Source organism: Chlamydotis macqueenii, chromosome 7 (assembly GCF_036417535.1).
Source record: "Chlamydotis macqueenii isolate bChlMac1 chromosome 7, bChlMac1.mat, whole genome shotgun sequence".
In the NCBI taxonomy this organism is placed as follows: domain Eukaryota; kingdom Metazoa; phylum Chordata; class Aves; order Otidiformes; family Otididae; genus Chlamydotis; species Chlamydotis macqueenii.
This window is the reverse complement of record NC_141562.1, coordinates 31558428-31586109: the sequence shown is the minus strand read 5'-3', so window position 1 is coordinate 31586109 and position 27682 is coordinate 31558428. Positions and strand designations below refer to the sequence as shown.

The window sequence follows — 27682 nt, the reverse complement described above, 5'->3', positions numbered from 1 at the left end:
GTTGGAAGGGATCTTTAAAGGTCATCCAGTCCAACCCCCCTGCAAGGAGCAGGGACATCTCCAACCAGATCAGGTTGCTCAGAGCCCCATCCAACCTGGCCTTGAATGTTTCCAGGGATGGGGCATCCACCACCTCTCTGGGCAATCTCTGACAGTGTTCCGACACCCTCAGCGTAACAATTCTTTTCCTAACATCTAAACTGAATCTACCTCTCTCTATTTTAAAACCATTACTCCTCAATCTATCAACAACAGGCCATGCTAAAGAGTTCCTCCCCATCCTTCCTGTAGGCCCCCTTTAGGTACTGAAAGACTGCCATAAGGTCTCCCCAGAGCCTTCTCTTCTCCAGGCTGAACAGCCCCAACTCTCTCAGCCTGTCCTCACAGGAGAGGTGCTCCAGCCCTCTGACAATCTTCATGGCCCTCCTCTGGACCCTCTCCAACAGGTCCATGTCCTTATGTTGGGGGCTCCAGAACTGGATGCAGTGCTGCAGGTGGGGTCTCACCAGAGCAGAATAGAGGGGCAGAATCACTTCCCACAACCTGCTGGCCCCATCTTTCGATGTAGCCCAGGATGCAGTTGGCTTTTTGGGCTGCAAGTGCACACTGCCTTTTGAGCTTCTCATCCACCAGCACTCCCAAGTCCTTCTCCTCAAGGCTGGTCTCGACCCATTCTCTGCCCAGCCTGTATTTGCGCTTGGAATTGCCTCAAGCCATGTGCAAGGCCTTGCACTTGGCCTGGTTGAACATCATGAGGTCGCCACAGGCCCACCTCTCCAGCCTGTCAAGGTCCCTCTTGCACGGCATCCCTTCCCTCCAGCGTATCGTCCACATTGTACAGCTTGGTGTCATCAGTGAACTTGCTGAGGGTGCACTCTATCCCATGCCACTAGACATCAGGCACACATGAAAAAATGTCAGGGACTTAGGCAGGATAAGTTGCTGACAAACACAGACGTAAACCAACCCTGAATGCCTACTTTCAGGGTGAGGAATCCTGGCTAAGAGAATCTTCAACACGTTATGGACTGTTTTGATTGCATTGACAAATAATTTGGCCTCAGCATCAGTATACAGAGAATAGAGGTCCTATTCCTGGTATGGTGAAAAGCACATCAGGCCAATAACAAAAACTGACAGTGCAGCACCAACATTTGGGGAGAAATTTTTCTGTTTGAGTAGGAGAGCTACTCAGAATCCTTTTAATAATGACAAAGTCCCAGGGAAGATCAGAAAGACCAGAGCAGCTGTAGGAGATAAAACAGCACCCCTGAAATGAAAGACTTCAGGCAAAAGCAGCATGTCATCATCATTTTTAACAGCTGTAATATCTGGACAACCTATAGTCATCACGTCAGATATCTCAAAATCCATATGTACCGTCTTTGGCTCTTTGCTAGCATAACACATCAAAATACAGACCTGAAGACAGATTAGCATGCTATCAAATACACACCATTGAAGCTATCACCTTCCAGGCTCACTTACGATGCATCTGGCATTTGTTGGAATGCCAAAGACAGATTAGTGAAACATTTTTTCTTTTTTTTTTTTGTAATGTCTGATTAAAATATAATAAATAGCTGAGAAGTAGGCCATCAAAACACTCAAATGACATGTTTAAAGCACATACTCAATTATGTGGCATTAATTCCATGATGTGGTGGACCACAGCTGAAGACTGTGTTGATATCACCAAAGCTTATCAGCAAAAATGACTGCTGCCACTTTGCATGAAAGCCAACAGGAAAAAACAAATAGTCATTAGAGAATTCAGGAAGTTCCACCTGTGACACCTGCAGCCACCAGTGTGCTATAACTATTAAACTAATTTATCTTAAAAAAAAAATAAATAAATAAAAAAAAGCATAAATCTAGTCCTTTTCTCTCAAACTGATGAAAGGTTCAGTCATAACAGCTGGGAGTCTCAAAGTACTGGAAGCAACTAGGGGACTTCAAAGGTGCCAAATGAAAATGCCAATTCAGATTCTTCTTCAAGCTTCAAAAAGAGAATCATAGAATCATAGAACGGTTAGGGTTGGAAGAGACCTTCAGAGGTCATCTAGTCCAACCCCCCTGCAAGGAGCAGGGACATCCCTGACGAGATCAGATTGCTCAGAGCCTCATCCAACCTGGATAATGAGAGCTGAACACCCTCCACTTGAACTCTATGGTTGTTTCACTGAATCTGAAATGAATGTAGGAAAGAGATTCCTTTACTTTGAGTATCTTGCCAAAGATACTTCTGAAGAGGATCAGACAGGAAGGAAGCCAGACTGCCTGTTCTCTGTACCCAGAATTCACTGATGTAAGATCCTAGTTTCCAGGTCTCTTGAAAAATACTGTTATCAAGCCAGGTGGGTGAAAAATACAGTACAAATTGACTCTTTGCTTCAGAAAAACACTTGCTGACATGAAGTCAACCCCATATGTGTCTGTTTTTCTTCTGAAAAATATCAACTTCCAATGAAGAAGAATTGCATTAATTCATAATATCACTTCAACTCTCTTCAAATTTTGATGTTGTGGCATCAGTTTAAAAAAAAAAAAATTAAAAAAAAAAAAACACAATAAAAGTAAAATCTGGTAAACTGAAAACACTACAACTTCCCAATCTCCATCTACAGAAATTATAGCTAGTATTCCATGGAGACTTCAGTTTTATTTTCTTCTTTATAGGGAACAATTTTTTTGGAATTTCAGGTTCTTTTCTCAGGCATCCAAAGTGAGTTAAGCTCCCCACCTCCTGAAAGTAGGAAGACAGCTAAACTAGAGGTGAATGAATGGGCAGTCAATGCAACAACTCCAAAATTGAGAGACAAGGAGTTGAATAATTTATTAGACTTCTCAAACCACAACAATTAAGTGGGACTACTAGAAACTGTAGTAAAGTAGGACTCATTCATAAAAAAAAAGTAGATGTCAGCTTCTCTACAGCCAAACCTATGATAAAAACTGTAAAAAACACACAGCCCTCTGAGAATACTTTGAGCTAACAAGGAATAACATAGCCACGCAAAGCTCACTAATTAACTGCAACCTACACTCAGTGTAATTTGTAAAGGATGCTTAACCCTGAGAACAGCAAGGTAAAGAAAAGTTGCAAACGGTTTATATAATGAAAGGCATTGTTTAAAGCTCTTCTCATCTTTGTTTATGCTTACCACACCAAAACTAAGTCTTCTCAGAATTTACTGCATGCTAACAAGAAGATTGTTATTTTTAGTTAAATCTCACAGTTGTAGGCAAACTCCCAAGAGAACTAACTGCACTTTTAAATGAATATACAACATTTTACTATTAGCAGGAACAATTAAGTAACCTCATACTGCTGCTGTTTTATCTACTTTGAAAAAAAAAAAAAAAACCAACCCACAACTTGAATCTTCTGTTTCATAATATTTTGCTTACTAGGTCAACAAAACAGCATATAAGAAAATACATCAAGTGCCATTTTACTTTAACAGAGGAATTTGCAGCTTGTCTATCGTGTTTAGTTTGCCATCTCTTAAAGAATTTCATTTATTTTCAGTGAAAAAGACATTACATTATTGGTGATAGTTTTAGAATACATCTACAAATTCAACAGTGCTTTGACTTCACAAAAAGGTCTTCGTTTTGTCCCTTACTTTAGTATCAAATGAATCTTGTCCTTTAAAAGAAGGCAATCTATTTCCAATTTAGTATTGGAATTAAGATAAATTATTGATACACAATGAGGACTGTACAGGGTGTGCAGACAGTGACAGCCTCTTCCCTCTGAATCTTTCCAAAGCATCAAAGTTTTGTATTATCCTAATCTTGATTAAGAAATGGTCCTAATTTTGAACCAGAACAAGAACTTTGTGTATTAGAATACATCAAAGTCCCACACTATTTCTGTGAACAATAAAGAATTCCTAAGTTCCTCCAGGCTGCCGTATTTACCAATACTATTTTAACAGTTTGTAAAACACACAAAAGTTGTCAGTTATTCTTTTCTCTGTACAAGAACATCAAACAAAGCTGAGCTAAAAACAGATCCACACTCTCATTTCCAAATGTTGCTCTGACACATTCACTAATCTTGAAAGCTTTTGTTTCACATAAGTGAAATATTTCAAAGCCTTTGATATTAACTACACAAGTCAGAACTCCACCACAGATAATACAGATTGAAGGCATAGTGTTCACCTTACAGTCGCTCTGACTGCATTTGTGAACTCTACACCACCACCTGTTACAAAAACAAGCCATCTGAAATGAAATCTCATCCCTTAAATCATTACAATTGCAGCTGAAAGGAAACGGCAGACAACAGAAAATCAAGCAAAGTTTCAGAGAACCTCTGTCACACCTGATAACACATTAAGGCTGTCTCAATACAGAATGAATGTAACTGGACAGACAGATACAAACAAAAAAAAAACACCCACCAAAAACACCACCAGTATTTTTTCTAAATGCCACTGAAAACCAGCATAAGTCATGGTAGCATTTCATTAGAGATTCTGATAACTAAACGGTCATTTAACCAAAGATATACTTTTAAAGTGCATACATTTGTCTATAATTTCATATACTGTATGTGAGATATCTCAAATTTAAACCATCACATTGGCTCAGGACATACTTCATTCAAATAAAGATATGCCCAGCAGGATGTCACCTTGTAGAAATTCTAAGCTCTGAAATGTAAGAAAAATCTAGCTTGTTAACACTTGAGGCTATTTCTCATCTACACCTCAAGCCAGTCAGGTAATATCAGTCATATCAACACCCTACCACACCCCATTAGATCTGAAGGCGTCCTGTGCAGTATGTTAACAGGAGTCAGGGGGAAAAAAAGAAAAAAAAAAAAAAAAAAAAAAAAAAAAAAAAAAAGGCAAAATAAATAACTAGATAAATCACTGTCATTTGTGATGTTATTTTGGTTTCAATTACATTTTCAACATTATCTCATATCAAAGAGTGGACAGACAGAATGTGTTTCAAGGTTACAGTAAGTACAATATCAGGGGAGATCTTCTGACATAGAATTACTTCTCTCCTTTCTTAGCAAATAATAGAAAATACATATTCATCTGCAACATAGCAATCTTGCAAATCACATACTAGCTTGATACAAACTTTAATTATTATTCATAATTATCTTTCATTTTTCTGTAACTGTAAAATCCTAACCTACTTAATTTTTTTTTTTTTGTACAGACCACTGCTGCACGCAGTTTTATGGTACTGATGTTAAAGTCAGGATTTTTTTTTTTTCCTGTTACAGTGAAAATTTTTTCTCTTGTTTTGATTCCTGCCATTGTAGTGCATCAAAAATGGCTGGGATTCCCCAGATTAGTGTTTCAGCCATTCTCCTGAGTCACATCTTGAAAGTAAACAGAAACCTGTAACAGTTAAATCTAGTAAGGAGAAACACTTGGGAATTGCTACATCATTAGCTTTAAACATGAGATTTCCTTAATATCCTACACACCACTCACAGCAGTCTTTAGCACCACGCTATGTTTCTTTCAAGGCATAAACTTCCCTCTCTTTGGACGAATCCCTAAAATAGATTTCTCAAAGCAAACTTAATTCACATAAGCATCAACTACACTTATTTAAGTTACCTGAAGTGTATACTTCTGTATTTCATCCAGAACAAATTCCACTTCTTTTGAGGTTGTTAACGAGGCAAGATTCCCACTTAAATTGTAGCAATACAGTTTGGCATTGTCATAGCTTTCACGACTAGAATTTATGCGAAGGCAGGCATCTCCAATATGACTCCATCCTTCCCCACACAGATGAGCTAATGTAAAAAACATACATTAAAGCTGATTTGAAAAAACTTTAAAAAATCCCAAGGGAGTCTAAATTTTATCTTCCTGAGATCATCATTCAAAATACATCCCACACTCAATTTCCGTTTTCATGTCACAGAAATTCTAAAATACCAAGTAGTATCATACTGAATAGTGTATTTCTGAAAATAAGCTTCTAACAAATGACAAAATATTTATAAGGTATATGCTAAGTTACAGTGTAACAATATTGTTACGACACTATTTCTTCTCCACATTCAGATCTGAACACAACTAAATATTAAAGATTAGAGTAAGTACATAATTAACAGTGTTTTAACCAATCACTTTACCTGTTATGTAAATTTCAAAATCTGAAAACAATGGCCTTAGAATTAAGAGATCCCAACTTTACTCTAACTTGATCATCACCTTTGCATTTAGATGTGCCTAAATACAAATACCCTCAGAATAAGAAATTCAGATAGCACCTTAGAAAATATTTCCTCTTCAATGTATTTCAGTATTACTCAGATTCAGATAACTACTAAAAGATAAGTAATTCAGAGCAACTGTTACCGTTTTTGAGTAGATCATACACATGTAGTTTTAAACTACACAGAATAAATTGATTAAAGTTATTTAATGAATAATCTCTGTGAAAAGAAACCTGTTTTCATTAACTTCATATGGACATAAATGGAAACGGTTCTGATACCTAACTGCATATATGTAGTTATGAATATGAATTACAGAATAAATATTATTTCAGAATGTTAACAGTCATCTTCTGAGATTACTTTATATTAGCATTTTAATATTCACTGCTTTCATACTATTACCGACGCTAGACAATCAAGAAACTAGATCTTAGGTCCTATCTGCACAGAAAAAAACGAAGTATAATTGAAGTATAATTTAGAAGATACAATCTCAGCTAGCAAAAGTAACAGTCAATGAATATGCAGCAGCAAAGGACTCAGTATGGCAATTCAGGTCCGCACTCTGATCCTCACAGGCTAGAACCAGTCACTGGCTTGTGCAGAGGTACGTGCCATTATGCCTTTTCTAATATTATTCTCTCTCCTAAGAGAGACAAGATTAAAGATAACACTGACATATCAATCAGTGATGTAATTACATCTATGTTCACTTGCACAGGCACGGTCAGGCAGGGAGAGTCAGCACAAGCGAAACAAATCGAGGTCTACTCATTGAGCAAACACTCTTGGCAACAATAGAGGAGATATACTCAATTTTGAAAAAAAAAAAAACAAAACAAAAAAAACCCAACTATAAAAAGCAGCATCACCGCCCCACAGCGCTTACCAGGGAGTGCCTGGCACTCCTGCTGCCGCTGGTCCCATTGGCAGTTCAGGTGCAGCGAGCAGCTTTTGCAGCTGGTCAGTTTATTGCAGATCTGTTCATTCCTCACATGACATTTGGTGTAGTTTTTAACTGACTATAAAAACAAAAACAGATAAAAACAGCATCTTAAACATATGTCAAACCGTCAACAAACCAGAAGTCAAAAGTGAAATACACAGCAGGTGGATCCCTCCCAGAAAAATCACAGCCACCTAAAAGCTAGGTTGAATTTAAGCTCTTTGTCTAGATTCCCTTACCATTCAGGAGAGTATGAAATGCATCTCTAGAGCACAGATCACCCCATTTGTCCTAGACAACTAACTCTGAGTGGGTCAAACAGGACTCTGAAGATGACACTTCCCTGTATAGACCCCAGGAAGAGCTTAAATAACTAAATCTCTGTTTCTTAGTTCAGGAATATGCTTTCACTAATCCTATGTGGATTAAAGTAAGCAAATAATCAAACAGATTATAAAAATGGGGCAAGATACAGGTGTAAAATAATTAAACATCATCGACTGAAGGTGCAAGAATATGATCTGCTTTCTCCTAGCTGGATTAAATGAAACAAAAATAGGAGCTATAAACCAGTAGTCACAAAATAAGGATTTGTCAAAAATTTCAATCATGTTATTTTACAGATTTAACTGCACATCTATATGCAACAGAGCTAGTATAAAATTTACAGAATCTACAGGAAATCATTTTGTCAAACAGTGACATAAAGCCAGCAATAACATTATTCCTTTGGTACCTTAGTATACAAGACAGTAAACACTAAAGGAATTTTTACTTGGGTTTGGGTTGTTTTTTTTCCTGAAAACTGAGGTCTTCCTTTCCAACTTAGTCATTTTGAATACAAGTCACCTTTTCCCTTTGCATAGTATGTTTAATTAATACGTAATATTGATATCTTGTTTAATAAATCATTCATGCATAGTAGCTAAAAGAGATTGCACTTAGATAGCATATGAATGGTTTACATAACAATTTTGGTTGCTTTCCTTTCTAATAATCTGGAGTAAGAGAAAGCACATCTAAAGAGGCAAGACAACAATAAGTTATACAGTTGTTATCAACCTACTGCAGTCAGGAAGATAACCAACCTCTTCTTTTTTTTTTTAATTTTTTTATTTTTATTTTTTTAAATCCTAAAATGCAGTTGTTAAATTGAATTTTCAATCTCACACAAGACCAGTTTCATTCTTGCTGAAGAACACTGCTGTTTAGGGACTTGTCTCTTCCCTTTACTGGATCAGATGCCCATCAGTGAGCTTACTACAAAAGTTCTCACTGTTTTTCTGGTCTATCGGAAAGGCTTCCATGAAGCAAATAGGAGAAAGCATCTACACCACAGTATGAAACAGAGCCAAAGACAATATCATAAAGTAACAGAAAGTCTACTTAGGCTGATAAACGCATACGAACAGCAAGCTGCTTGAGAGAGCCTTTAAAGTGAATTTGAAAGCACAAGTAACCACCATCTGCTCATTTACAATGCCTCAACTAATACTCACTTTTAACACTTCATGACGACTTAGTCAAAATCCTCCAGCGTTGTTTTTGAAAATAATATACTCTTCACTGATATTACATACAGATTACAATTTTCCAACTAAACCAAGATATTTGTTCTATTAGTTTCTAATCATGAAGCTTGTTGTGCGCTGGTTATTTAAGGCTTAAAATAAAATTCAAAGTACTAGTGACTATTCTGTAATAATGTTCCCTGTCATATTCCCTTATTCCCAGCACTTATTTCCCTTAAATCCAATTTAAACATTGCTTGCCTGAAAATCTCATTAGTTCAATGTAGATGTGAATCCAATAGGTAATTCATATTAACAGAATATTAAGGTTATAACTTAAGCTACCAAACTCAACGTAATTCAGAAATATGACAGCCCATCTGTTACTTAAGTTTATATTGCTGTAGGATACTTGTAATGTTTACACACCAAAGTCCAAGTAAATCATGTTATACATGAAGTTTCCCACTTATGTCTGATTTACTTAGAATTTTTTTCAGTATTGATCTTGATACGGTGGTAGACTTATGAACTGCAGTGATTTTCTGCATATCCACCACAGAATGAAAATGTTACAGTAGTTTATCTTAGAATTTTGGAAATTGCTATTAAATACTGTACCTCTCATTCTCCTGGATTATTCAGGTTAAAAGTATAATCTTGTCTAGTTTGCCTAGTCTAACTGTAAGTTTGCTACTATTTCTCTGAAGCTACTCCCAAACCTTACTATTTGGTGCTCCTTAGTCTTAAGGTTTCCTTTTTTTCCTCCAAGATAAATTTTATTCTATTCATAATTCCTTCTATGACTTTATACTTTTCCCCTTGACTATTCTTTGAATTCCTCAAATGTAGGCAGATTACCATGATCATTATTATTGGTATTAGTGTAACATCCAAGGACTCTCCACCATGAAAGTGGACATTAACTTTCTGTAAGCACTACAAGCATTACAAAGACAATTATACTTGTCTTTAAAGCACTGTGTAAAAATATTTACCAATGTAGGACTATAGCCCTCTCTGAAGCATCTTCTAGTACCCTCTATCCCTCAGCAATATGCTCTTTATCATACCCTCCATGGGTTCTACAGTGTTTAGTTTGTGTTGCCACACTCAGATATAAAATGCTTTTAAATCACATACCAATTTGGGCTGTATTTGGCTTGGTTACATCAACTGGTGCTTTATCACATTGCATGTGTGGAGACTGACACACAAGAAATTCAGAGACTGCTACTAGAGGTAAGGGTGCGGCTAACAAGCTTAATGTGAAGATTCAGAATAAGAGTTGAAATTTTATACGGAAAGTGGGGTTTCTTTAAATTTTTTTTTCCAAGCACTTGTATGGTTTTGAAAAGAAAAAAAATTCTCTCAACCAACATTTTTCAAGTAAAGTTTAGTATTATATTACTGCTGCATCTCAAGTCTTTAAAATACTTTCCTTAAGTAACACGGGAACAAGTTACTCTATTTGCAAACTTTTAGCGTGGGCAGTTAGCACTTGTATAAACTGAAGGATTATAGGCCAACATTGTAGACAACCAGTGGAGTATACTATATCTGCAGTGACTACTTCAGTTTTTACTACAGAGGAGTAGAACAATAGAAGGGGAGAAGGAAGTAATTTCTTGTTAATTCCTGAAGCTTGCCTTTCAGGAGTGCTGTTTGGATCTGAAGTGAAGTTTGCCCTGGAGCCAGGAAATGGGAAGAGTTATTTTATAGATATAAGTAATCAAAACCAATTTGTTTTGATAACTAGTGCAAGCATCTACCATTGTTTCCCTGGAGAAAAAAAAAACAGTGTGAGGTAGAAGACAAAGAAGTGGGATTAAAAAAAAAAAAAAAAAAAAAGACAAAGAAGGGAAAACCTTCAAGATTCTTTCACATCATAAATGTCAAAAAGAAGCCAACATATTGTCCACTAACAACCTACATGTGCACTTAAATATTTTTACTTTTTTCAGCCTCTACCAGCACTTGAGTTAATCAAAATACAAGCGGCATAGTACTTATCCAAACCCAGCTCACCCTCCTCTTTCTCAAGTACATTGCTTGAAGAAGGCTGGCAAGCAGTAGTATTCTTGTACTTTTAGGGCTTCAATGTGACCACACTTTTTTAATTACTTGCATGTGCCTGCAAAACCCCATAGCATTATGGCCATAACATTGCTATATTGCTACTCTAAAAATTATTACTCTCTTAATATATTAAGACTCTCTGCCACTTTATCAACCAATATTTTGCTCCATTTCTGAGAAGCAAAAACTGATTGACAAAGCAAATTATTTTACTCTAAAATTCAGGTGCTTTCTGGTCTTCCTCAGTAAGAAAGCTTTGCCTTTTGTTGCAACTGGTGTGCCCTATTCAGTCATTTACCATTTCATTTGCCACAAGGTACAAAGAGATTCTGCCTTCATGGCATGGCTCCTTCTTGAGGAGGAGAACAATTCTTTGCTTACACTTCCATGCTACCTTCTCAAGAAAGCTAACACCTTGTAAAGACACAGCAATTTAAAGAGAAATGCACCTAAATGCATCTCTCCTCCAAAGCCTTTTTTTTAAAAAAAAAAATTTTGGTAAACCTATAAGGAAAAATTGCAAAGTTAACAGCTTTTCCTGAGAATATTTCCATTACAAAATATTAATAGTCAAATTTATGAACACCACAACCAGCAAGGGGGTGTCATTCTCACAGGATGAGAGATAAAGCTTTTCATGTGCAGATGTACAAAGTGAATACAGTTTCATAAAAATATTAAGCAGAATCAGATCTGGTGGTTTTCCCTCTATTAAGAAACATGCAAAATGCATCAGAATCAGCGAAGACCAGGAACACGCTTAGGATTTTACACAGTACAAATGAAAGTGTCAAAGCGCATGATCAATGTAATAGACTTAAGGGCAATGAACTGCTGGTAAAAGTCAATACAATTTACTCCACAAAAATCAGAAACATACCACAAGCAGGACACAAAACTTTTTTATGAAAAAGCAAAAAGGAGGAAGATGCAAGACAGAAGCTAAGGAAAAAAAGGCAGGTATGAGCATGACAGAAGGCTGTTTCCCCCAGTTTTAGAAGAGGAAAGAGTGACATGTAATGCTTAGAGACACACACAGGCAACACTATTAGGTTCTACAAGTAAACCATATTTAATTTTCCATCTTTGATGCAGAAATTCAATGAATGGGAGAAAAATAATAGTTACATCAATGATGCAGTTTCCTTCTGTGTGACAAGGTCTTACACAATATTCTATTTCCAACAGCCCAGGACTAAATGCAAGATGCTGCATGAAAAAGCTTGAAAGAGGAAGTTATACGGGTATTAGTATGTCATCTTTCATGAAGTCTGTACTTGGCATAAGACAGTATTAATGACAATACTATAGCTGCTTTTGCCCCTAGGGAAAACCAGTACCTGCATTTGGTAGAGTATGTGATCTTACCATTTTTAGCCCCAATCAATCTCAAAAAAGATAAAAATGAAATAACTTTAAAAAAAAAACATATAAGCACTGCATTTTATTAAGGAATAACTTCAGTGTATTATGTAAAATCACTGTAAGCAGTCCAAGGAATTTAAACGGTGTAATTTCTCAAGGCAACCCTTAAAATCCTTATTATAACAGATAAAATACCTAATAGATATACTTAATGGTAGAAAACAGACAAGAAGGCACTATTGCTGACATGCTGTTCAACCTACTCACGAGTCAAATCTCAGTACCATTTTGAATCACTTCACATATTTTAAGTAAACTGTTTCCTATTTGGGCAAGACAGGATAAGCATTCACCCCTCAGTATTTGCATCAGATATGGTGGGGTCAACTAAAACCATAGCACGGAGAAGCATCCCACCTATGTGATGTTTTATGGGAGAAAAACAAACCGGTTTGCTGGTGTGAAAATGAGCCAGACCTCCAGAACAATCTGGCATTGCAAGCCTCTGCCTACAATTACATCAGGTAATTGCATCAAGATACCTTGATTATCCATGAATCTGCACATTAGTGGAATATAGTGCCCTGTTAATGTGCTGACCCACATCAGACGGTGAGCATAGGCAGGTATACGTGTACCATCAATGCATTAGTACTACTTATGAAGTCCATCTGTCCAGAGTTATTTCAGAAAAATTTCCATATTTTACAGTCCTTCCAGTCAGCAGAAAAATCACTGCTTTGCAAACAACCATGACCACGAGGCCAAAGTCAAACTGATTGTCAACATATCTTCAGTATGCTGGCCAGTTTCCATGAAGCAAAAGCAATAGATTCTAAAACATTGTCTGTCTCATCTGGATGTTCTATGATCTAAGTTATAAATCAAGGTCTTCGTACAGCTACAAAAATGGGGCTTTCTCCTTGTGATGTTTCTGATTCTACAGCTTGTTACCCACATTTCCATCACAGTACTGTCACAACATTTTCACTTTGTGGGCCTAGTCCAGAAGTAGTTTATGAAAATGGATAATCAGTCTAATCCATTCCATTTCTCCACATGGTGCCATTCTGTTGATGCTGTTTGGTGAGCTGCAAAATTCTGTCTCTGTCATCTCCCAGCCAATACATTAATTTTACAATAGCCACCTTCAACTTATGATAGTAACTCTTTCCAGAAGTAATTTCTATGAATTTTCACTATCCCATTCTTTAGTAACTCCACTAACAGCATTCGCTATCCGCTTCAAACCCTGAATAAAAGACAGGAAATGATATAGAGAAGACTGATGCACTAGTTGCTAATTATGTTGACAATCTTGATCACAAAAGGTTGTCAAAGAATGATACTGAACTGAGAAGCTTGTGCTAAAACGCACAATGCTCCACATTTATCAGGGATGGTCTGCTCCTTAGCAACTGTTCCTTGCTTAAGAGTAGAAAACCACAGTTAGAAAATTGGCACCTAATATAGTATAATGTGTTAGGAAAGGAAGAGTCCTCGACTATCACAAAGGAAACTACTATTAGTGCCTGGAATGTGAAATCACTCTGACAGACTTATAACACCACTGCTGATGAATTTGTGTCTGCATCGCTTTTATTGGTAGTGACTACCCACAAACGCCAGTGATTAGAGCTGGCTCTGCTCATTTTGAATGGGCAAAATTTGAGTCAATCCAACTCACATCTTAATTTGTCTGTCTAGAGAACAAGATTGATTTGTATCAGGTTCAAACCAGAGAGCAAGCTGCTTTTACTAATGGAAGTGTGTAAAGAAAGGACTTTGAACCCAAGTATAGCCAGGTGTCTGGAGCTAGCTGAAAAATACAAAGAGGTAAAATTTATAAAGCTAAAATACTACTATAAGATTGTCAAAAAAATCAGATGAACAAGCAAGAGATGCAGCAGTTGGTGGACAACATACAATATAAAACATGGCACTAAGCAATATTAAAAATAGAAAAATATAAACTTGTGTGAGTTTATATGTTCTTATTGCTTGTCTACAGAAAGATCAGCACAATCTTACTAAATCATCACGAGCCAGTTAATCTCAGTGATAGAGGCTCATATTCCTTTAATGAGATTACAAGTAACTCCATGACTTGAAGAAAAACATTTCTGTGATGCTCAATGATCAGAACACCAAGACGAATGAGACTGATCAGGTCCTGTTTAAAAGGGAAAATAACAGTCAACCTTCACGGGATTCCACGGTTTCTGCCTTTTGTACTGTACACTGCATATGCACAAAATCCAAGATGATGATGACATTCCAAATGTCATTAATTAGGAGATAATAGTATTTTTCCTGAGAGATATACAGTGGACTAACACAGTCCTAAAGAATACATGAATTTTTTTCCCTGAAATATATATCTTTGCTGCAGTCCAACCCTGTCCTCTTCAACATTTTTACTGCAAAAGTCAGGCAAACATGTTTATGAACAAGCTGGATCAATTGGCTGAGGTGAACTGTATGAGGTTCAACAAGGCCAAGTGCCAGGTCCTGCACTTAAGTCACAACAACCCCATACAATGATACAGGCTTGGAGCAGAGTGGCTGGAAAGCTGTCTGGCAGAAAGGGAGACCTTGGGGTGCTGGTTGACAGCTGGCTGAACACAAGCCAGCAGTATGCCCAGGTGGCCAACAGCATCCTGGCTTTCATAAGGAACAGGGTGGCCAGCAGGAGCAGGGAAGCGATTGTGCCCCTGTACTCAGCACTGGTGAGGCCGCACCTCAAATACCGTGTGCGGTTTTGGGACCCTCAGTACAAGAAAAATGTTGCTGGAGCACATCCAGAGGAGGGCAACAAAGCTGGTGAAGGGTCTGGAGAACAAGTCTTATGAGGAGTGGCTGAGGGAACTAGGATTGTTTAGTCTGGAGAAGAGGAGGCTGAAGGAAGACGTCATTGCTCTCTACAATTAACTGAGAGGATGTTGTAGGGAGGCGGGTGTTGCTCTCTTCTCCCAAGTAACTAGTGACAGGATGAGAGGAAATGGCCCCTAGTTGTGGCAGAGGAGGTTTAGGTTGGATAGTAGGAAAAACTTCTTTACTGAAAGAGTGGTCAGGCACTGGAACAGGCTGTCAAAGGAAGTGGTGGAGTCACCATCCATGGAGGTGTTCAAAGAACATGCGGACTTGGCACTTGAGGACATGGTTTAGTAGGCATGGGGGTGTTAGGTTGACAGCTGGACTTGATGATCTTGGAGGTCGCTTCCAACCTTAATGATTCCATGATTCTATGTTTGTGTTTGAAACAAGCTACTATTAGTCTACTATACCCCTTTTATTTGCTGCAACAGGGGTCTGGTTTAGTTAGAAAACAAACAATATTAATAATCACAGATTTGCAAAGACTCACCATGCTACAGTTACTATTAGCTGAAATGCACTTCTTGTCATCACACCACTGGCACCCATTTGTATTGGCAGTACAGCTTGCACAGTCTGCGTATCGGTAACATCTGTCATCTGCAGCAGCTGTAATACAGATGAAAGTTAAAAAGAAACATCACACAGAAGGAGAATACCACCATATTTTAAACACTTGCTTAGAGTATTTTCTGTTACATTCTTCATTTGAACTCTAGCCATTCATAAATGTTTAAGTTACTGTAGGAAATGAATTCTATTCAGTTAACAAGATTTGCTCCTTTAAAAATGCTTTTAGTAACAACTGTATTTTAAGGTTCTAAGTGTCATATCAACTAAAGGAATATTCACAGGAATATTTGCAGCATACAAACTCAGTGCATAAACTAAGAGTATTGGAAAGTTTTTTCAAAAGAAGCATGGCCAGGAGGTTGAAGGAGGTGATTCTGCCCATCTGCTCTGCTCTGGTGAGACCCTACCTGCAGTACTGCATCCAACTCTGTGGCCCCCAACGTAAGGACATGGACCAGTTGGAGAAGGTCCAGAGGAGGCCATGAAGATGATCAAAGGGCTGGTGCACCTCTCCTATGAGGACAGGCTGAGAGAGTTAGGGTTGTTCAGACAACCCAACTATTCTACGACCCAAACTATTCTATGACTCTGTTCATTCTTCACTTTAACACAGAAGAAAGATTTTCTTCAGATGCAGGTTTCTGATAAAAATATTAGACTGCTATGCAAGAAAGCAACAGTAAAAGTAATGAACAAAAAAAAAAAAAAAAAAAAAAAAAGACAGAGATTAACAACATATGCTACTGCAAGACACAAGTCTTTATAAATTAATTCAGAAACCTAATAATGATTGGCAAGTTATTGTTCTGCTCTTTCTCTACAAAAATATTTGAGGAAGAGTTCATGTCAAATCCTTAATACAAACCTCCACAACTTGGACTAAAATTTATGCTATTTAAAACAGTTCAGGACACAAACGACTACTTCTGTGTAAAGGAGGCAAAAGTCTGAAAAGTCACCATGACCCAAAATAGGAGGATTCCTACCATCTCCTACACCAGTTACCATGTTTAACTCCTCCATTGTTTGGCTTCTTTAGTCTCAGGATAGTGCAAGTTTAAGAGATTCTCTTGCCAGGGAAGCTTTACTATCCAAGAAATGAACTTTTGAAAACCCACTAAAATTTCTACTTATCCTTTAATACGTGTATCAGCAGTTTCTCAGAAAATACTCAACCAGATAACAATTGAGCCAACTAGTATCAAAGAATATATGCAAAATCGGCTTTCAGCAGAATATTACCACCTGAAACTGGAAGGATTTGACAGCAGTGAAGCAGCGCAACTGCTTCAGAACTGGAATTGAACACACCTCATCTCTGGCAAGTTTAGTTGTAGTTTATTCCCACTGCAGCAGCTGTACTTTAGAAACCGCTCTAACTTTATTTTCCTTCAGCCTGTCTGTGCTTTGTTTTGTTTGTTGGTTTTTAAACACCTGTTGATATTATCAGCTTTTTGTAAGATCCACTTTCATCTGTATTGCTTTTGAATTTAGTGTCATAAGATTTTTCTTTTCATAAAGAGCTGAAATTTTCTATACTGTAGATCTCTAAATGTTATGAAACTGTACAAAAGGACTTCTTCAGAAAGCTGTACCGGATAATCTTTTTGTTATATAATGCATCTTTTTTCTGAGTTTGCAACTTTATATCCAGTTCAGAAACAAAAAGAAGCTAACAGAAAAATAAACTCTCTTGAAGCAGTGATAAAGAGCAGAGCTAATGGATTTTTAACAAACATGAAAAGTGGACTGGAAGTTTAATTGTGTGGCAGTTCGTACATGCAGCACACAGTCAATTTTATACTGTGCTGAAAGGAAAGATGCACATCAAAAATAGCAGATGTATGTAGCAGGGATGCATATTCTGTTTACGTGAAGTGTAAGAACAACGCTCTCACAAGCAATTTATTTGTGACAAGCCAAAACACTTAGAAATAGGTTGCAACAGTTACTTCTAGCACTAAATTGCTGTTCCCAACAACATAGCTATCATAATATCGCACAGAAATTCACATGACAAACTTGAACCCATTTTGACATACTGCAGCAAAGAGCTTGTTTACCTCAAGTGTGTTTCCAGCTGTGATTATGCTATAGAGTTCTATACAAATGCTCCTGTTTGATAGGTAATCTACGTGAAGCAGCACTGCTTTTCCCCTCTTTCAGAGGGGGACAGTTTTAATAGTCCAATCTCTAGTTCCACTTGGTTTTTTTGGAGGGGGTTCCCCCCCGCCATCTCCTACATCGCATTGCAAATCTGACACTGTAAGACCAGAATTCACTTACCTGTTTTCTTAGGACATTTTGCTCTAAGGATATTATTAGCATGTCCAGATTCCCAGGATTCACAATGTTTCTTGTTCCACAGACATCTTATCCCTGGACGAGCGTTTTTACACAGCTCTTCATCTCTGAATGCTTCACAGTTTGGTGGCTTGTACACAAGGATGTCATTCAAAAGAACACTTGAAAAACCGCCAAATATATACATGGACCTATTAGTAAAAAATAAGTAAATGTAACTGTTATTATAGCTATTTTTTATTCATCTGTCTTCATATACAATAAAGGTGCATAGAAAATGCCACCGAACAGATACCACAGCATGTCAAATTAATGATTAGCTGTACTGATTATCACAGACAAGTAAAGTCCCTGATGAGCACTACTTTTCATGTTAGTAAATAGCATCAGTTGTATGTCATTGAACCATACTTCACATAGGCATAATTTCTGCTACAGTTTTTTCATTCAGAAAAACTGTCGGGAAAATGTAAAATACACTTCATTTACCCATTACTGACAACTGCAGTATGACCAAATCTGTTGACATCTCGATGCAGATTAGGTTTTGGTAAAATCTTCCATTCATCACAAGCTGAAAGACAAAACAAAAGCATATGAAAATACATAAAATAATTCCAAAAGGTTTCAGTAAAATATATGCAAAATGGATTATCAGATGCTTTTTATTTATCAACGCATATCACACAGATCAGTAATAAATATTATCAGTCTTAAAAATATTAATGGAGTGTGTTTAAAGTTTTGCTCCTTCTTTTCACTTATTTTTAAGTAGCTTTTGGATTTTCAGGTATATCTTCCCTTCTAAATGCATCACTGATGGATTTTTCTGGAGAAAGGATTAATATGCATAGAGATTTTTCTACAATTCTAGAAATTGCAGGACGTGAGCCACTGCAGTCCCCAGCTCAGATAATGTATATTTGCATTGCTCAAGAATAAATCAGCAGGTACTCCTTTTAGATGTGTTTGTTGAGTAGGTGCTCCAAGAACCTGTCAGCAACACCTCTCTGTCATAGCATTTATCACAGCCAGAGGACACTCACAGAAGCGTTCCTTTATTATACAGTTCTCTGTGCCTTCACAGCCTGTTTCAACACCCACAACTATAACCACTGCCATCATAGTCATGAAGTGACCAGCAATATTGCTCTAACACTACACACCCTCAAATTAGCCAAAGGATTTCAATTCACATGTATTTCATTGAACATACGTGACAGTAAACTTACTTCTTTTCATAAGTACTTTAATACAAAACACCTCTCCTCCAGCTGTGCAGCCCATCTCATCATCTTTTGGTACCTTGATTTAAGTATGTTACTAATTACTTTCCTTCCACCATGTATTTGAAATGGATGTTGTATTAGTATCTCCAGTTCAAATTAACTATTCAAGCACATTTGTTTTAGTGCTGCTGTAGGAGTGTCTACAAATGCGGTTTTGGTGTGGTTTCATTTTTCTGTCCTGACTGGGATTTTAGTTCTTTAGAACAATTAGTCCTTTCTTCATTATTTCCTACTTGAACTTTAATGACTTCAAATATTCAAATCCCATAGTAATAGTGTCATGGCTTAGTCCCACTCTGCAGCTAAAATACCACACAGTCATCTGCTCTCTTCCCCCCATCATAGTTTAGCCCCACTCAGGACCAAGCTATGCAGTCTCTCGCTCACTCCCCCCACCCTCCAGTGGGACCGGGAGGAGAACTGGTAAAGAAAAGGCAGCAAAACTTGTGGGTTGAGACGAAACAAAAAATAAATTTAAGAGTAATATCAGAAGAAAACAAAACAAAGATTGAAAACAAATATAGGACAATAGCTTACAGCAAATCCTGATGTTCAGTTTCCTCCCAAGTAGCAGGAGACTCCCCTCTGCACCCTCCACGCTTATACACTGAACATGAAGTCACATGGGATGGAGTGGCCCTTTGGCCAATTTGTGTAAACTTATCCCACCTGTTGGCTAATTAGTAAATTATCCCACCTGTGTGCCCCAGCCACAGGGGCCACCAACTCCAGTTCTCCTCCCAGCTCAGGTGAAAGTTAACTACATCCTAGCCAGAACCAGGACACTCCCTTACCATATCCCCAGTGGGACAGGGAACAGAATCAGGAAAGAAAGGCAGGCAAAACTCATGGCTTGGGATAAAAAGTTTAACATAACAGCAGAGGAAGAGAAAACAGAGATGGAAAACAAAGCAAATAACAGAATGTACTTAAGTACACAATTTACAGTACAATATGTCACAGCAGATCCTGATGCCCAGCTCCCTCCCAAGAAGCAAAACCTGCCCCCCAGCACCATCCCCACTTTATACCCTGAGCATGAGGTCACAAGGTGTGGAACAGCCCTTGAGCCAATTTGGGTAAACTGTCCCAGCTCTTGGCTAATTGGTAGCTATCCCAGCTGTGTCCCCAGCCACAGGTGCCACCAGCTCCAGCTCCTCTTCTAGCTCAGGTGAAAATTAACCCCATCCTAGCTGGAATCAGGGCAAACAGAAATAGGGAGTAGCTAGAGATTGAAACTTCAAAGAAATCTCTTTAACATGGAGCAATAAAAGTACTTTTCTACAGAGTAGGCAAAACATTTCTAGAATTTGTCATAGGAACAGGTTTTTGAAACATAGGGTAAACTTTCAGGAAAACTTTTATGTCAGACATGGTTACAGTTCTCTCATTTAAAAAAAAAAAAAAAATCAGCTAAACACACGAAGACAAGGATTAAAACCAAAGTTGGAAAGGAGTTAAAGGGAGAGAGATCTCTCCAACTTAATCCAAATTAAAAGTGTGGCTTTATTTTTTTAATATATATATATATATATGAATACACATACACACACATATATATGTACATTTAGGTGTTTGATAATTACATTGTCCTTTCAGATATTCCCAATGAAAAAACTTACTTGCATTTTGCCTTAACATGATTTGAAACCAGAATAACAAGATGACACTACTTGTTTTAAACTAGTGGCAGAGCTATCAATCTGGACACTAAGTCACAGGAGGAAAAAAAACAAAAACAAAAAACAAAATACAAAATACAAAAAAAAAACCAAAAACAAAACAAAAAAAAAACCAAACCCTACTTGCTCAGCATACTTTCCATAATGTACAGAAGTGGATAGAGTATGGATAGAGTATGTGCCCATGGAAGCTGCACAGTCAGAATTAGTAACACAAAGAAGCTAAAGTGTCCTATAGAGCTTAACAGTCAGAAAAGGTCACTGGCAAACAGCAGGACTGTAGGGAGAACATCTGAAACCTGTTTCTGGGGTTCTAATGCAATTATTACACAGGTTGGTTTTTACCTAATATGGTTGAATTTCTTTATCTGTAAGATTCCAATGTCAGCCACATCTAAATAAGGTATACTTAATTTTAAAATTTGGAATAATTAATCAAGTTATAGATATGATTTAAAAATAAAGGACTATCACCTTCACACCACATATTTCAAGGAAGTCTGCTCAAGGTTAAAATAAAAATCCAAAAAGAAACCCAAACACCCCTCCTCCCTCACCCGCTTAAAACAACAAAAATAGATATGAGTAAATCCAAGAGGGACAGACTGTCCTCCAGGCTGGTGTCACACAGAGCCCAAGTCACTCTAACTGCTGGCTACGCTGCTCCTGTTCTCGTTCCCACTGTCAGAACGGTTCATCTCTGCTAGTGCTGCTCTTCTGGCACTTCTAACGCAGAAAATGATTCACAGCAGCATTGCGTCCAGTTAGCATCCTGTTAGCATACCACACTGAAACGGCTCAGTGCAAGGTCACACAGGGTGGACTTGACACAGGAGAGGGAGCAGGACAGCATGGCTACAGGCAAAACTGCAGTATTACGGCGCTGGATTGACTTAGGTTTCCACAGAACCACAGCCTGAGCCCATAAAGACAGTTAGAGTGAGAATGTGCCCTGATAGATAAATCAATTACATCTTTGTATTAATTTGAAACAGACATCAAAAGCACATTATTACCAGAGTAACACAGATGGTCAAAACAGCAATAATTTCAACATCCGATGGTGGCCTCAGAATAAGTTTAGCAGTTTGAACAAAAAGGAAGTACAGCAAGTTTAATTCACGCCTTCCAGGACCAGTGCATCCCCAAAATCTTGCCTCTTTCTCAACATCTACCCTTTCATCACTAATTATGGTATTACTAATACACTTCATCTTTCACAATTTTTCTTTTTTATTTTCCCTACTTAAACAGAATGGTGAAAGCACATACACGCCAGAGAGACATTAGTCCTGAAACAGTTTCAACAGAAGACACCACAGTACTAAAGCACCAATTACTTATGAGCACAAGTTTCAGATGAAGGAAGGAGCAGCATTAAATAAAAAAAATCAGGTATTCCCCATATCCCAGGCATAACTGGCATTTGATGCCTCCATGATGTTTGAATTATGTAAGAAATTCAGACTAAGAACAGTACTATTTATTGGAAATAAGTGATCAGACATCAATTAAATTTCTATTTCAAGAAAATATTTCCATTTTAACAGCTATAAAAAGCAAATATTTTAATGCTACAATCAACCAGCAATATCTTGCTGTTATACTTTAAAATCAAGTTCTTGCTGCTCTAAGTCACTGCATGTTAACAGAAACAGCATGTTTGAGCTCATATGCCTTTGATGGTAAAGGAAACAATTTTTTTAAAACCCACATTAAATTTTCATCTCATCTTGGATAGTGTTGCACATTATTTTTTGTATTTTTACAAACACATACAAATATATAGTTTTCTGTACTTAGAAATTTATTTAAGAAGCAGCAGGATTTAACGCTGAAGGAAAACCATAAAACCATATTAAGGGCCAGTTTTGAGATAAGAAACCCCTGAGGGCTGGAGATATAATAATTCCTTTCTTGCTGATGGTATTTGTCAAACTGGCAGGTCTTTTCAATAGAGTACAAAAAAAAAAAGAAAAGAAAAATAAAAAAATAAAAATAAAAAAGGAGACGGAAGCACATTACAAATGGCCTTCCCTCTTATCTCCTTCTAGCCTTCTCAATGAGTACTAAACACTGAACGGAGCACTGCGCAAGAATAATACTTTTGCTCAGCTTTAAATTCCCGATCTGAGTTTCTCTGTACAGACTGGTTAACGCAAAACGCAGACAGTTAACCAACTGATTTTTGGTGGGGTTTGGTAAAGGATTAAATAGAATTTGTTCCTGCCCATCACCTTCAATCTTGGTTTTGAACATTTCAAAGTACTCAAATTTCCAGACTTGCTGTAGAGTTCCAAGAAAAAAGCAACAAACAGTAAATGCAGAATGAGTTTCAACTTTGTTGAACGTCATTACAGCCTTCTGTGTTGTGTTTGTTGTATTAAGTCTAACAAGGATGGTCAACTCCATTGAATAAAGAATAAAATACTTTCCTCTGTAAAATGTCATGCACTCTTAAGATATTATACATATAGTAAGTGGAAGATATGGCATTGGTTGTATTTACTACTGTCTCCTTAGGTATAAATATATTGCACATGGAAGTCTATACTGCTTTTAACAGAAACAGCTCGTAAGCAAATGGAGTGATACTACTCATCCTAAACTGATCAGCAGAATTTTTTGTCACTGAGAAGTAGAGAGGCATATGGGGGCTGTTGCTCCTCACTCATTTTGTTGATTAAAAAGACTAGAGTCGAAACAACTTATTTTACAAGTACACATTTTATGAATAAACAATTCATTTTATTACGAAATACAAGCAATATGATTGATTACAAGTGAAACTGAAGTTAATCTCTTACACAATCCTGGAAATTCTTTCCCAACAAACTTTTTAAAGCTTTGTTTGAATACCCTAGAAGAAATCTAATATTCCACATGCAATAGTGTCTTTCATAAGCAATTGAATTTGCATATAATTTGATCCATAATAACAACAAATTGAAATCCAGACAGTAACAAGACTCACAAAAGAAACATTGCAGAGTATACAATTATCTTAAAAGTATGGGTTATTGCACTCCTCCCATAGGTACAGACAACGCCGAAATACAGTGTTTCGAAAGAGAGAAGCTTTCCAAGTTTGGGAGAACTTGGAGTACAGGTCCTAATACACAGTTTCTCAAGTACATAGTAAAGACTGAAGAACAAGATAATATCTTGTTTTGAGAGATAAATCCCTACTAATTAATTACAAGTATGCTGCCACATTTTCAGACACGCACATCCCAGTTTCTATTAACTGTCAGTATTATGTATGATGACTATACGCAAACTGCCTTTGCATACACAACTCCCTGATTTCCAGAGTTGTCAGGGAGTACAGATTTTCACATGCAGTGCATATATATTTTCAGTTAAACTCCTATTCAAATTCTTTTTTATAAATGAGATAACTGCTACAGGTATCTTTGAAAATGCTGTAATGGAAGAACTGAATAAACATCCTAGGCTCAACACTGACATTACATCCATAAAAGGCAGAATCTCACCAGTTGAGGCCCTTCAGCCAACAACAGTCGATAAAGAAAAGCCATAACCAACATCAGTTAGAAAACTGCAAGTCAACTACAGCATCCGAGACTGAGCCCAGCAGCAGCCCCGTCCCCATTGCCAAGGTCCCTCTTTTAGCACAGTGTAAGCAATAACAGCACAGTCAGAAAAGACCTCACCTCTACGACAACAACCATTTGTGGATACTTAAGGAGCAGCCAAAGTAACTTGGTGGCAAGCCTGGTGGTAAAATATCAGCGGACAAAAGGATATAAAAGGCCAGGTTTCTAAAGCTCATTTCATGCAACAGACTTATCATACGTTTACTGCTATTTAGGTAATTACAAATAATATTAAATTATTAAAATGAGAGCATCATAATAGTTTTATAACATCTCCGTATGTCTGAGTCTTCACCCTTAAAAATATATTTGGATGCAGTAAGCATTTAAAATGACTGAATTGAGCCCTTGGTTCACAACACTTACGTTTAACTGTCCAAAACTTATGCATGTAGACTAAGTTCAGCACCTAGAGATCATTAACTGATTCCAGGAGAGAGAAAAAAAAAAAAAGCAACTCTGTTTTAAGCTGGTAAAACTACCTCCTCTCTGGAGATACTTATCTCCCTCCATTGACTAGAGCAGGAGCCTGGATTACCAGATTGTATTAAAACCCAACCTTTTAGACAGCTAAACTTAACTGAGATGAATCTCCCCAAATATTTATTTCATATTAATATGAAAAACAGTGTTTTCATGGATAATAAAAAGTTGAAGCAATCTATCCATAAGGCTATGTCATGTATAATAAGAGATATAATCAAAAGGACTCTATAGCCCAACTTGAACATAAATAGTATAGGCTTTATCTCCAGGATCCAGCTGGTTTCCAGACAGCACCCATTTTTTACAAGATAGAGCATAACACTCCATCACTTGCAAGGTATCTAGGATATGTGATAGCATCATATATTTTTTTCTTCCAAGCACTGTTCAAAAACTTATGATACAAAGTAAATAACATTCTGAAATACATCCATTCATAATTATTTAATTCTTAGTAAAATAAGTATTTACCATTTTTCTGATAAAAGTATGTCTTTATCTAACATGTGCTGTGAGGCTGTGTTTTTAATTTGGTGAAATTAATAATACAGAAGATTAAGTCAAATCAATCTTCACAGATTTAATTTTTTTTTAAGAGTAATTACTACATTCATTTCTTTTATACTTCATCAGTTTGATAACACACAGAGAATGTGACTTGTAAGAAAATACAAATATCATATTAAATATTGTAATCAACTAGAAAAACTAAAATATTGTTCCACCTTAAAAACCAGCAGGAAATAACACATACATGGTCCATGTACTTAATTTACTGATTTTTTTTTTTTTTTTGGCATGAAAGCAAACACACTGCATTGATATCTATACAGAAAGTCACAAAGAGCCATCAGCTAGTCCTATAAAAAGAATCATGTCTCACCCTCTTCTACCACTGTAGTTAGCTGATAAACGCTTGCCAAAAATACATCCAGGCACTATCCACAGGCTATTCTGAACCAGATCATGCATAAGTCCAGTTCCCAGACTGCTCTGACACATTTCCCAATTTTTAGCTCCCAGAACAAGTGCTTTTGGCCCAAACATGACCTGTGTGTTTGTATCTGCAGCCTCTGCATAAGATACAGACACAAACATTAGGGAAGAGAAAAAGTATTTATGGTAAGAACAGCAGTGACAATAAACAAGACAGGAGACAGATTATGAGCTCATTAAATTCTCTTCCATTTACAGCCTCCACAATCCTTTAGGGAGACTCTTCCAGAACTGCACAGCTCTAATGGTTGGAACCATTCTACAGACTGAAAGCTTACACTCGTCTTGTCTCAAGACTGTCTTTTACCTTAAACAGTTTTCCTCCAAAGGGTATCCTTACCATATATTTATAAACAACAATCTTCTCTGCTCTCAGCCACTCTCTTGCAAAATTTACTATACCACATCCTTTCATTCTCTCCTAAAGGCTCCTCATGCTTCAAAATGGCCTTAATGCCACTTGCCATGCAGAGCCTGGTTTGTCTTTCTGAAACGTGTGTTGCCAAAATTCTACAAAAATATCCAGGGCCTTGTGAACGGCATTAATGTTTCTTTCTTCTTTTCATTAGGACAGCATAGGCAACCTCCACAGCCACATGCCACCCCTGACTCAGATACGTGAGCCACTGTCATTTCCAACAATGTGCCTTCAGTTTGAGGGGGAAAATTCTTGTCATTTCCTAGGTGTACGTGGTTCCATTAAACGTTGTCTCACATCTACTGTCATTTCCAATAATCTGATTCTCCCAACATGACAGTCCAGCCTCTTCCCAAGTCTTTGTCAGCAAAGTTTTTTAGAGTGCTTTTATTATTATTCACTTCTACTTTTTAACTCGCGTAACTGGGAATGAATTCTGTATTTTAACATTTGTACTGCATACTAGCAGACTTTTATGCTTCAGAAGTTAAATTTTTTTTAGCACCATCCTCCTAAGACTATCTTCTGTTCCACGAAACTAAGCAGAAATAGCTTAGCCATTTTCATTGCACTGTTATTCATGGAAACACAGTTTATCTTTAACATAACGATGCAAAAGTATTCCATAGTCTATTATGTCCCTGACTCATTTAATGTAGTAATCCCATCAGTCTACATGGGGGAGTATTCTGCTAGAATTTTCCTCCCACTCAGCAAGGCTCCCATTGCTCCATGTGAAACAGACACATACTGAGGCAGGTATCCTGATCAAGCTACGTATTTCAGTCTCAAATGTAGGAATCTTAAATAATACTCTAATCCAAAATGCAGAAGAGTCACAAGGGGAGAAGAGAACTTGTCAGAGCAAGATACCCAGCAAAACCCATACATCTCAGCTATCAGCCCCAACCTGTGTCTATTCATCTACAACCAGCCATCTACCACAACCAACCTCCCAAGAGGCTGGTTCTCTACACTCTGCTTCTTGTGGTGCGGACTTACTATGTTTCCAGATGGCTCTTCAGCTTGTGACAGCTGAACCTTTCTTAGTTTAATGAGCATCACCACCTGACCACCCCTGCCGCACCTTCAGATTGCTGCCTACCTTGGCTTCTCCATTTTCAGTTCAGACCCATTGTGGTGCCTTGATATAAACACTGAGCAATGCATTTCCCAAACTGCCACCAATTTCAAACGTTTTTGGAAAGTGTTACTTGTGGAGACATGCTTTGGCGGGGGGGTGGGCAGGGGTGGAGGTGTTTTGTTTTGTTTTTTTTAATTACATCATCATATTTTATTAGTACTACGTCGATATTCAGTAC

At 37.4% G+C, this 27682-nt stretch overlaps 1 protein-coding gene across 1 annotated transcript in view; it reads right to left on the bottom strand.

Moving 5' to 3' along the window:
• The window catches only part of ATRNL1 (attractin like 1), a 490222-nt gene that overhangs the window by 380076 nt on the left and 82464 nt on the right, over positions 1-27682 (bottom strand). Inside the window, exons 11-15 of the mRNA XM_086752524.1 lie at positions 18359-18443; positions 17852-18060; positions 15483-15601; positions 7104-7236; positions 5601-5782 (exon numbers count right to left, since the gene is read on the bottom strand). Coding sequence (XP_086608650.1) covers positions 5601-5782; positions 7104-7236; positions 15483-15601; positions 17852-18060; positions 18359-18443 — 728 coding nt within the window. The remainder of the gene's footprint in view (positions 1-5600; positions 5783-7103; positions 7237-15482; positions 15602-17851; positions 18061-18358; positions 18444-27682) is intronic.